General features: G+C 41.6%; 1 protein-coding gene across 1 annotated transcript; it reads left to right on the top strand.

The window, feature by feature from the left end:
• Positions 1–579: 579 nt before the first annotated feature.
• Positions 580–3115, top strand: LOC103953387 (myb-related protein 308). The gene is made up of 3 exons (XM_009365122.3): positions 580–872; positions 1014–1143; positions 2033–3115. Exons 1-3 carry the CDS (start codon positions 740–742, stop codon positions 2829–2831), a joined length of 1062 nt encoding a protein of 353 aa, XP_009363397.2. The 5' UTR covers positions 580–739; the 3' UTR covers positions 2832–3115.
• The last annotated feature ends 8732 nt before the right edge of the window (positions 3116–11847 follow it).

Raw genomic sequence — 11847 nt, 5'->3', positions numbered from 1 at the left:
AATATAAAAAAGATTTATAACAATTATTTTACAGGTTAGGAAAACACCAAATACCTTGTCGGATAGCATGTAATATTTCTTTGATCAATAGGTTACAGAAGCATATATCACATGTTACACCAGGGCGGCGCGTAATTTATTCATAAAATTACCCTTTTTGTCAAATTTTCAACACATAAATACATTCCTTCTTGAACAAAAAGTCAGACAATTACAGTGCCTTCTTTCTCCCAATCATTTCCGAGCATAAATCCTCACATATAGGTTTTGTTGCTATACAGGACGTGGTACAAAGTGATTGGTTGAAATGACCAATTGCTTGACAGTAGCAGAACAAGGAGCGAGGTGTGTGGAATCACCAGCATGACTTAGAGTACGTGAAGTTTGTTACACAATACACAAATATGTACGCAGAAAATAGTAACCAACAATGGAATGTAATATAATTAATTATGAGAGAGAAAGAGGTAGCTGATGGAATGTCATTGTAAATCTGGTTCGCTTTATGGACCCCATCACGTCGGCTCATAACCTCATAGCCTCCTACTGTAATTGTATTACTTTTAAAGGGAGGTAGAGAGAGACCTAGCAAAACACCAATTTGGTGTTGGTGATCACCATCATCACTATATCGAGTTTCATCAGTTCTGATATTCAAACGTTATCAGAATTGAGCAGAGTTTGGAGGGTTTAAGTTAATTAAAAACAGATTAGGAATTACAAATTAAGAAGATCGATAATGGGGCACCATTCTTGCTGCAACCAACAGAAGGTTAAGAGAGGGCTTTGGTCCCCTGAGGAAGATGAGAAACTGATCAGATACATCACAACTCATGGCTATGGCTGTTGGAGTGAAGTCCCAGAAAAAGCTGGTCATGGTCCTCTCTGTCTCTCTGTCTATATCTATCTATCTGTCTATCTCTTCCCTTCTGTGTGTTCGTTACTATTAATTATATCGTAATTTAATTAAATTCCTGATGATAAAAGGGGCTTAATTGTTGTGTAATTTTCAGGGCTTCAAAGGTGTGGTAAGAGCTGCCGCTTGAGATGGATTAATTATTTAAGGCCTGACATTAGAAGAGGGAGATTTACTCCAGAAGAAGAGAAATTGATTATTAGCCTCCATGGGGTTGTAGGCAACAGGTTTAATTTAACAAGCTGTATTATTAGCTAATTAATTTCATTAATCTATTTATTTCCTAATATGTAGTGATTGTGCATGCATCAAATCCAAATTAACCACCCATTGATATAGTCTTTCGGCCCTCCAAATTTAAAGCCATTGCCACGTTCGAAAATGCTCAATGGGTTTTGGGAAGCTTATATTTTTCTTTTACACAATGTGATGTTAATTTATGCTCTTTTTTTCTTGAAGAAACGGCGCTTTTGAAAATTTAAATTTGTTGCACCATTTTCAAATTATTTCAAGATTTTGGCGAGTCTGTTTTATCTTAGAACCTGTAAATTTGAAGCTATTTTGTTGTGGTTGTACGTATGTAATTGGAAGAAGTGGTTTTGAAGCTTGAGTTCGTATGGTTTTAATTATATATAAAATCACCTACTGGTCACGTTTATTCTTTCCAATAATAATATAGACAAAACAAAACCCTCCTTCCAATAATATATAAATTAATCGGTTCCAGGCCTTTGAAAAGAAACTTAAGTGAAATGGACCTCTAACTGAATACAAACAAACTTTAAAAACAAGTTTTCGGAATCAAATATATGTGTGTGCGTGGGTGCGTCAGGTTTATGTTTTAAATTTACGTGTAGCTAGTCCATAAGCTATCTTCATCACCTGTACTGTACAGTAAGAACCACATTCCACCTTATTTTTTTGCGAAAGACGTTAAGTAGTCAACTTCGGAAGTTGGCGTTGAACATCTCAGCTCATGAAATCAACGCAGATACACACAATTATACTACTAATGTAAATTACAAATTAATTAATTAGTTGCTTATGGAAGTTAATTTATTTGCTCTTTATTATACTATACATGCATGACTATAACTGTAATTTACATATATGTAGATGGGCTCATATAGCAAGCCATCTGCCGGGAAGAACAGACAATGAGATTAAGAACTACTGGAATTCATGGATCAAAAAGAAGATACGAAAGCCTTCCACACCTTCAAGTGCTACCACAATAAGTCCACCACCTAGTGTTGATCATCATCAGCATATAATTCCCCAACTGGGTAATTACAATAATCAACTAGATTTTGCACACCAAGATTTGAGTACGACCATAAAGCCTCAAGCTCAAGAAACCCTCTTTTCTTCAACATGCCCTATGTTCATGTTTGATACAAGTACTACTGCCAATATTGAAGCCGCTCCAGACAGTTACAATGCTCGTGGGGAGATTTTCCAAGACATGATTGTCACGACTGGTTTGAACTCATCTGAGCCGTGGAATTTGAATCAGCATCAAGTCCAGGCTTTCCCACCTCCGGTGACAATGTCATTTAATACTACAAGTAGCAGTACTAATAATATTACCATGAATACAAACTATTTGCCACCGTTGATCGAGAACATGGACAACATGGTACCGAACGTTGATCATCACCACCATCACCATCATCATCAATCTTGTAACAATATTGATGAGGAGGGAAATCATGATCAGATAGCCTTGGAGTGCTTAATGCAAAGGCAGGAGTTGAATGAATGGGTTGTTTCCCAACAACAATGTTCTAGCTTTCTATTTTGGGACAGTGTTGTTGATGATCAAGCGACAGTTCTTGTTGGACAAGATCACGGTATTGCACATCCAACTTCATCAAACGCAGTACAACTCTCTTCTTTTCCTCCATCTCTATAAGATATTAATGGTGGTCTGAACAACGTGCACTGCTGTCCCTCCTAACTTTACCATGCACCTGTGCACCTCTCTCTCTCCCTCTCTCTCTTTCTCTCTTTTCTGAAGTTCTTTTGAAAATGGTCCAGGCTTTTGAGTTCAGAGTTTGTTTTCTTTAATTTTGGGGTGAGATTGATCGATTGTGAAATTAAAGTGAGCTGTACATAAGAAAATGCATGAATGTTTATTTAATTTGGATTTGGGAACAGAAGAGGAATGAATAATACATGCAACGCGACCTTTGATCATTTGTCTTGGTGTTGAACTATATATAGTACGAAATGGTTTTTCCTTCCACATGCATGGCTTCTTAAATTCCAAGCTATGATAATCTTGAAAGATCAAGAAAAGTTCACGAAAAGTGAAAGCTAACAATATTATGAAAATAGAGTAATTAAAGAGGAAAAACTAGCAATTAAATATCTTATATTATAGAGGAATTAGCCATTTTTCTTCCGAATATGTAAGTTATTATCAATTTCTCCCTTAAATTTTAATTTTAATCAATTAACTTCCTAAACTTGTATTATTAGTCAAATCACCCCCTTGCGGTTAAATTTTTCAATTTTCCATCCACTATTCGGTCCATCTCAGTATTTATGAGGGAATAAAAGTCATTTTGCACCTCAACAATACCCAATCCCTGTTCATAAGCAGGAGCAAAAGTCAGAGTGCAATTTTCTTCTTTTTTCTTCCACCAGTTGGGTCCTATGATTTCTGTTTAAATTACCCATGGAGCATAATCGATCTGAACAATGCGATGGAAGTGTGAAAGCGGCGTCGTCTTCAGCTTCTTTTGTATCCAACGCTCTGGTTCGTCGGCGTCGGTGTGCTTGGGTCTGTGGCACACCAATGCGGGCTCGCTGATTTTTGCTGTTTTGGATTGAAGGCAATCAAAACGGGTGGTGACGATTAGCTACTGAGCTAGTCGTTGTGCTGCACGCTCTGCAAAGGGTAAAGAGTGAGTAAATTGTTTTGGGAAGATGGTGGAGAATCAAACGTTTTGCAAAGCAACTTGAGTCGGTCCTTCTCTTCTTCATTTCGTTGGCATACATTAGAAATTGTCGCTTTAGTGAGACAATAAATTCAACACCAGATCATCTGCACCTCCTTAGTTTCAAGCGACAAAGTCCCAGGGGCGGTCCAGAAGGTAGCCGAAGTAGGCGCCTTTCTAGGCCCCCAAATTTTTTTTAAAATATTATATATATACACACAGAGGAAAGCCATTTTTTTGAGAAAAATAAGGAGTAGTTGTATGGTTCACATCACATCGAACTTTAACAATCTGAACTGTCTATTTTTCAAGTTGCACCTCATAGATTATCTTTGCAAAATATTAGCCAAATCAGAAATGTTTAAGACATCTAATTGAGTTCAAATAAATTAACAAATATTTTGTCATATAAGAAAAACTGAAATTTTATCTTGATAATTAAATAGGCAAATGAGTTCGGATTGAATTTAATTTTTGTCAAGATGATCTATAAATCGAGACTTACAAAATAGACGTTCGGATCGTTAAAGTTCGATATGGAGTGGACCCCACATCTAAACCCAATTTTTTGAAAAAAAATGAGGATCCCTATGCATAAAGGGCATGTATATATATGTGTACACACACACATATATATATATATATATACACGATTTAAATTCAATAAAAAAAAGCAAAAATATAATATTAGGCAATAATATAATTTTTCACAAAATGAATTTTACTGTTTTTACTTTCATCACCCACATGTAAGTTGTAACTATATTTTATTCTTCAAATCTAATTAAAATTTAAAAATCAAAATGTCATTCTTTTTTCTTGGTACAACCCAATCGCTTTCTCGCTTTATTTTCGCAAAATTATCGCTCTTCTCTCTCGGTCTTCACATGATAAGTATTCTGATATTGATGGGAAAGACTTAGTTCTAGAGCTAAGAGTGTTGAGAGAAACTTTACCGAATGAAATAAATCAGACAATAGAAGTGTTGAAAGGTTGTTTCTCGAATGCATGAGTTACTTATAGAATTTTGTTAACTATACCAGTTACAATTGTGTAACATCCCGTCCCGAAACTAACGAGACGTACATTTAAAATGACAATTTTACCCTAATTTGTTTGTGTACGTTAAGTGTTGTGTAGTGTGGTGTTGTAGGACCACACACACACTCACACCTCACCCTCACTTTCCCGGGATTCCCTCCCTCATTCCCTCACTCTTTGTCTCTCTGTCTCTGTCTCAGTCTCTCTCTCTCTCTCTCTCTCCCCGAATCCATCTTCTTCTTCTTCCTTCTGCAAACTTACGGACCACACACAAACACACTCAAAACATCAACCATCGAGGAAACAAATTGCACCATTGAACTCGTGAGGTTGTGAGGAGCACAACCAAACCAATTCCAGGTAAGAAAACTACCATTTTCACGTCGTTTCGAAGTGGTCCGAATTATGCACTGTTCATGCAAACCTAAACTAGTGTGTTTTTGGAATTTCTAAGCTTGTAGATGTGTTTGTGAGGTCCCAAGGAGCTTGGGAGTGGTTCGTTGGGTGAATTTGGACGTCGGGATTGTCCTGTGCAAAGTTGGCCGAACTTGGATCGTTGTTGTAGGTGAGATTTCATGGTTTTTAGGCCTTAAAACTAGTCTAACGTTGTTCTACTAGTCCTAGGCTTCATTTTGGTATAAAGAACGTGAAATTTGGTTGAAAAACGAAGGAGAAAACAAGGTTTGAAAAATTCCCAGTTTTCCGGCGACGGCGGCGGCGCCGGCGACGGCGACTGGCCGGAGAAGGAAGGGGAATATTCCGTTAAGTTTAACGGAATATTCCTAACGGCAGTGGACGGCGTCAGTTAACGGCGTCAGTTAAGGTTAACGGAATATTCCGTCAGGTTAACGGAATATTCCTGACGGCGTCTGTTGACACCGTCAGTGTGCAGTGCACGTGACTGCGCGTGGGGGCGCGTGGGTCAGTGACTGTTCAGGCGCGTGGGGGCGCGTGCGTGGTCCAAAAATTATTTTAAAAATATGGGTGTGATCCTGAGGTTGTGTAGATCACATTGGTATATTCAATTGTCCAATTTGAGCAATGTATGAGAAGTTATTACGAGAAGTTGCTTAGGTGCTTTTAAATTAATGTTTTCGTAACTTTGTCGCGTATAGGTGATTCGTTTTCCGAGGACGAGCGTACGCACTCGAGGCAGGGGGGCTACGACCCTTCTAATTATCAGTGAGTGGGCTTTTGTTTTCCGTATATACCTATATACAGTTATATTCCCAGAAATTAAATAGAAAATGTTATTTGTTTTATGCCATGCATTATATAAATGTTATTTACGCATCATTACATGTATTATTGGTGATATACATACATATATACATGTGTATTTGGTGCGGTGGATGCACAGGTAAGTGCTAGGTAAGCGGTATTCAGGTGGTTATGCATTCCTGTTTATTATGCAATAGTAGTTTGAAATGCTTAGAGAGCTCATAATCTGCACCCCCGGTGTTAGTGCTCCCGTCCAGGGCCAGGGCACAGCCTTCACGTGTATGTTCACCAGCACCGCATGCTCGTCTTGGATCCAAGTTAGGTGCAAGCCTGTCGTAGAGATCACATTAGGTGGTTCCGACTTGTAGGTGACCCGCGATTTATCGCCAGCTTCACGTGATCGTAGCACTAGAGCATACATATATATTACACCCAGCTTGTCGTGCAGACCACGTTAGGTGGTTCCGACTCGTGTGCAGATTCAGTGATTGAGTTGAGCGTGGAGCTCTATATGCAGCGGTACATGTCACGTTAGGTGACTCCCGGCTGCCAGTTTATATGTGATTGATGTGAATTACGCTTGAGCATTTATATTTGATTATGAGATTCTGTTGTGACATATTCTCGAGCATAAATGGCATATGTGGAGCATGATTGACATACCTATACATACGTATATATGTTCATTTTCTGGGAAGTATACAGGTTTTACGGCGAGGGGTTAGAATGTGTTTTGCTAAAGAGTTTTCAAAGAACTTTGTTTTTGCCCACTCACGCTTTTGTTTTTCGCCCCTCCAGGTTCTAGTGGTCTAGCAAGTTCGGTGGTTTATCCCAGAGGGCGTCCCGGCATTTCTGACAGACACTCACCATTGTAGGGTCACCTTCGGGTGTACATATGTCGTATCTTTTCCTTTTGGACTGTTGTAGAATTGCTCTGATTTGTGTCTCACATACACTAGTACTTTGTATGCTATTAGGTTTTTATTTATTCGTACTTTTATATTACTATTTTAATAGCTTCCGCACGCGCACATGGTTACGTCACCTTCGTGTGACGGCCAGCATGCCCTGATCTCGGTCGGGGTGTGTCAGCTTGGTATCAGAGCCTAGGTTTGGCAGTCCTGTGTCTTTGTGAGTATTCTAATAGTTGGTGTCTTCTGTCAGAATCATGCCGCCTCGTCGGGAACCACGTCGCTCAGATGAGCCTAGTTTCCCTGATCTTACTCAGTTGGGGGAAGTGATTGCTACAGCCCTTCAAACAGTGATGCGCCCTCCCCAGAGGACTCCTCTGGAGACTATGTATAACCTGAAGTTGGATAAGTTTAAAGGTAACGAGGGTCATGAAGGCGCAGAACGTTGGTTGGAACACATAGAGAAGACTTTTCGTGTGTTACATAACCAGGGGAACCTTCCTATGGAAAGGTGGGTTGAGACAACCTCTTGGTTTCTGGAGATGGAGTCTGCAGCTTGGTGGGAGCAAGAACTTCGTATGTTGACTCCAGCTCAGAGGACCGATTGGAATGTTTTCAAGGATGTGTTTCAGAGGAGATTTGTACCCCCTGAGTATATCGATCGTAAGAAACAGGAATTTACTGAGTTAAAACAGCGAAAGATGACAGCTAACGAGTATTATCGTAAGTTCACTGATTTGTCTCGTTACTATCCTGATGTCGCTGGTAATCCGGCGGAGATGCTTCGTCGTTTTCGCTTGGGCACTAAGAAGAGATGGCGTTCCATGGTAACTACTACTCACTGTGAGTCCTACCAGGAGTTCTATGAGATATTGTTGAGGGTAGAGGACTCTGAGAATATGTCAAGTGATAGTGACGAAGAGAAAAACGGCAATCAGATGAAAGACGACAAAGGAAAAGGTCAAACATCGCTTGGGCCTCGCCAAACTCAGAACTTTAAAAGGGGTGGTGCAAGTTCAAGTTCGTCTAGTGGTGGTTTCAGTGCCTCTGGACAAGGACGCGGAGGTAGGTTTTATGGAGGTGCTCGAGGCCAGAGACAAAGTGATGGTGGCCGAAACCGACCCCCATTTTGCCGGAGGTGTAATAACCGACACTTCGGCGAGTGCAGGCAGATCAGCGGTGCTTGTTTCGCGTGTGGACGGACGGGACATAAAGCAGTGAATTGTCCCCAGGGTCAGCAGCAGAAGCCGCAGCAGACCTTTATGCCGCCACCTGCACCGATTCGGCAAATCCAGGGTCCGAGTAATTATGGTCAAGCAGGTAGAGGTGGTGCCTATCATTATCAGGGTGATGCTGTTCCCTATGCCCCGGGACCGTATCAGTATCCCCAGGACCCGTATTCACAAGGTGGTTATCCCCCATATCCCAGCAACTACATGCCGTATCCTCCAGCTCCAGTTGGTGGTTCTCAGTGGTACCAAGGAGGACAGTATCAACAGAGTGAGAATGCCACTAGTAGTGCAGGATCTTCGAGACAGATGGGTCAGCCCAGTCAGGGGCGTGGAGCTCAAGGTCGCGGTGTTCAAGCGAGCAGAGGTCGTGGAGGACGACAGCAGGGCCAGGGGCGTATTCACAATATTTCCCTGCAGGATGCTCAGAACAACCCGGATCTAATTATGGGTACGTTAAATATTCTTGGTTATTTTGCTAGAGTCTTAATTGATTGTGGAGCTACACATTCCGTTATTTCTCATACATTTGCTCAAGTAACGCAACATCGCCCCACACCTCTAGGGTACGATTTAGAATTCGCAATGCCTAGAGGAGAGAGATGTGTCGTAGATTGTATGTACCCAGGATGTCCAGTGATAGTAGAGGATGTGGTTATGCCAGCGGATCTTATCCCGTTAGATATTGTCGATTTTGATGTGATTTTGGGCACGGATTGGTTGCACTTCTATCGTGCCAACATTGATTGTTACGGGAAAGTAGTTACGTTTCACCGTCCTGGATTACCTGAGGTTACTTTTGTGGGTGAGCAGAGTGGGGTAAGACACGGTGTTATATCGGCTTTGCGAGCGAAGAAGTTGTTGTCTAAAGGTTGTCAGGGGTATCTAGCTCATGTGGTGCTAGAAGAGACCGTTCCTAACAGAATTGAGGATGTGAGAGTGGTTAGACACTTCCCTGATGTTTTTCCTGAGGATTTACCTGGTTTACCCCCAGATCGAGATGTGGAGTTCAATGTTGAGTTGCTTCCAGGTACTAATCCTATCTCTTTAACTCCTTATCGTATGGCTCCCGCTGAGTTAAGGGAATTAAAAGTGCAATTACAGGAATTAGTGGATAAGGGATTCATTCAGCCTAGTACTTCACCTTGGGGCGCTCCAGTGTTGTTTGTGAGAAAGAAAGATGGAACTTTGAGGCTGTGTATCGACTACAGACAATTGAATCGGGTGACGATTAAAAACCGTTATCCATTGCCTCGTATCGATGATTTGTTTGATCAGCTGAGAGGTGCTTGTGTATTTTCTAAGATAGACTTGAGGTCTGGGTACTATCAGCTGAAGATTAGTAGGAATGATGTTCCTAAGACGGCGTTCAGGACTCGTTACGGTCATTACGAGTTTTTGGTTATGCCGTTTGGGTTGACGAATGCACCAGCAGCTTTTATGGATTTGATGAACCGGGTATTTCAGCCTTACCTGGATAGATTTGTTATTGTCTTCATTGATGATATTCTGGTGTATTCTACGTCCAAAGCAGAGCATGTTAGACATCTTACTTTGGTGTTGAAGAGGTTGAGGGAACACCAATTGTATGCTAAGTTTAGCAAGTGTCAATTCTGGTTAGATCAAGTCGCGTTTTTGGGGCACATCATTTCTGCTCAAGGTATTCTTGTTGATCCTCAAAAGGTTGCAGCTGTGGAGAGTTGGGAGCAACCACGAACCGTCACTGAGGTGAGAAGTTTCATTGGTTTGGCGGGATATTATCGGAGATTCGTTAAGGATTTTTCGGTGATTGCCTTGCCACTGACGAGGTTAACAAGGAAAGATGTTAAGTTTGAGTGGAATGATAAGTGTGAGCAAAGTTTCCAGCAGTTGAAGCATTGTCTTACTAATGCACCTGTTTTGGCACTTCCAGACGATAGTGGTGATTTCGAGGTTTATAGTGATGCTTCTTTGAATGGTCTGGGATGTGTATTGATGCAGCATGGTAGGGTGATTGCTTATGCTTCGCGGCAGTTGAAAACCCATGAGATGAATTACCCTACACATGATTTGGAATTGGCTGCTATCATCTTTGCGTTGAAGTTGTGGAGACACTATCTTTACGGAGAGAAGTGTAGGATCTTCACAGATCACAAGAGTCTTCAGTATCTCTTCACCCAGAAGGAACTTAATCTTCGTCAACGGAGGTGGTTGGAGTTGCTCAGCGATTACGATTGCACGATTGACTATCACCCAGGTCGTGCGAACGTAGTGGCCGATGCACTTAGCAGGAAGTCACATGGTCGTATCAATGCGCTGTACGCTAGTTGTATTCCTCTTTTGGTGGACTTGCGTGCTACAGGAGTAAGGTTAGAAGCAGAAGATCGAGATGTGGCATTACTTGCTAATTTTCAAGTTAGACCAATCTTGGTTGATCGGGTGCTTGAAGCTCAGGTAGCTGATGAACAGATTCAAGAACTAATTCGAGCTCGAGATCAAGGAAGGAGGCGAGATCTCAGAGTTCGTGATTCTGATGGCATGTTGATGTTAGAGGGTAGAATGTTCGTGCCTAGTAATGAGGAATTGAAGAAGGAAATTCTCGATGAAGCACATATCTCGGCTTATGCCATGCACCCAGGGGCAACTAAAATGTATCATACCATTCGACCATTTTACTATTGGCCGGGTATAAAAAGGGAGATAGCTGAGTATGTGAGCAGTTGTGCTGTTTGTCAGCAGGTTAAAGCAGAAAGAAAGAAGCCGTTTGGATTGTTGCAGCCGCTTCCCGTTCCAGAGTGGAAGTGGGAAAATATCACTATGGATTTTGTGTACAAGTTGCCGCGTACACATAATGGCTTTGATGGCATTTGGGTGATCGTTGATCGGCTTACTAAGTCGGCACATTTCATTCCAGTGAGAGAGAAGTATTCCTTGAGCCGGTTAGCAGAATTGTTTATCTCGAAGGTTGTAAAGTACCATGGTGTCCCTGTAAGTATTGTCTCGGATCGTGATCCACGATTCACATCGAAGTTTTGGGTAGCTTTTCAGGAAGCTTTGGGTACGAGACTACTTTACAGTACGGCGTATCATCCACAGACGGATGGACAGTCCGAGAGAACTATTCAGACCTTGGAAGATATGCTGCGAGCATCAGTGTTACAGTTCAGTGATGCTTGGCACCAGCGGTTGGATTTGATGGAATTTGCTTACAACAACAGTTTCCATTCGAGCATTGGCATGGCGCCATTTGAAGCCTTGTATGGTAAATCTTGTCGCACTCCGTTGTGTTGGTCAGAGGTTGGCGAAAGAGTCTTAGTAGGTCCGGAGATTGTTGAGGAGACTACTCAAAATATTCAGGTAATTAGATCTAACCTGAAAGCAGCTCAGGACAGGCAGAAAAGTTTAGCAGATCGACATGCTACGGACAGAGTGTATAAGGTCGGAGATTGGGTATTTCTGAAGCTTTCACCGTGGAGAGGTGTTGTGCGGTTTGGAAAGAAAGGGAAGTTGAGTCCCAGGTACATTGGACCGTACACGGTCACAGAACGAGTTGGTGAGGTAGCTTACAGGTTGGAGTTGCCTCCGGAGTTGGCTAAAGTGCATAA

Source organism: the organism of the source record quoted next, unplaced genomic scaffold (genome assembly GCF_019419815.1).
Source record: "Pyrus x bretschneideri cultivar Hongxiangsu unplaced genomic scaffold, Pyrus_bretschneideri_v1 Contig3, whole genome shotgun sequence".
Classification (NCBI taxonomy): domain Eukaryota; kingdom Viridiplantae; phylum Streptophyta; class Magnoliopsida; order Rosales; family Rosaceae; genus Pyrus; species Pyrus x bretschneideri.
This window is presented reverse-complemented; position numbering and strand designations above follow the sequence as displayed.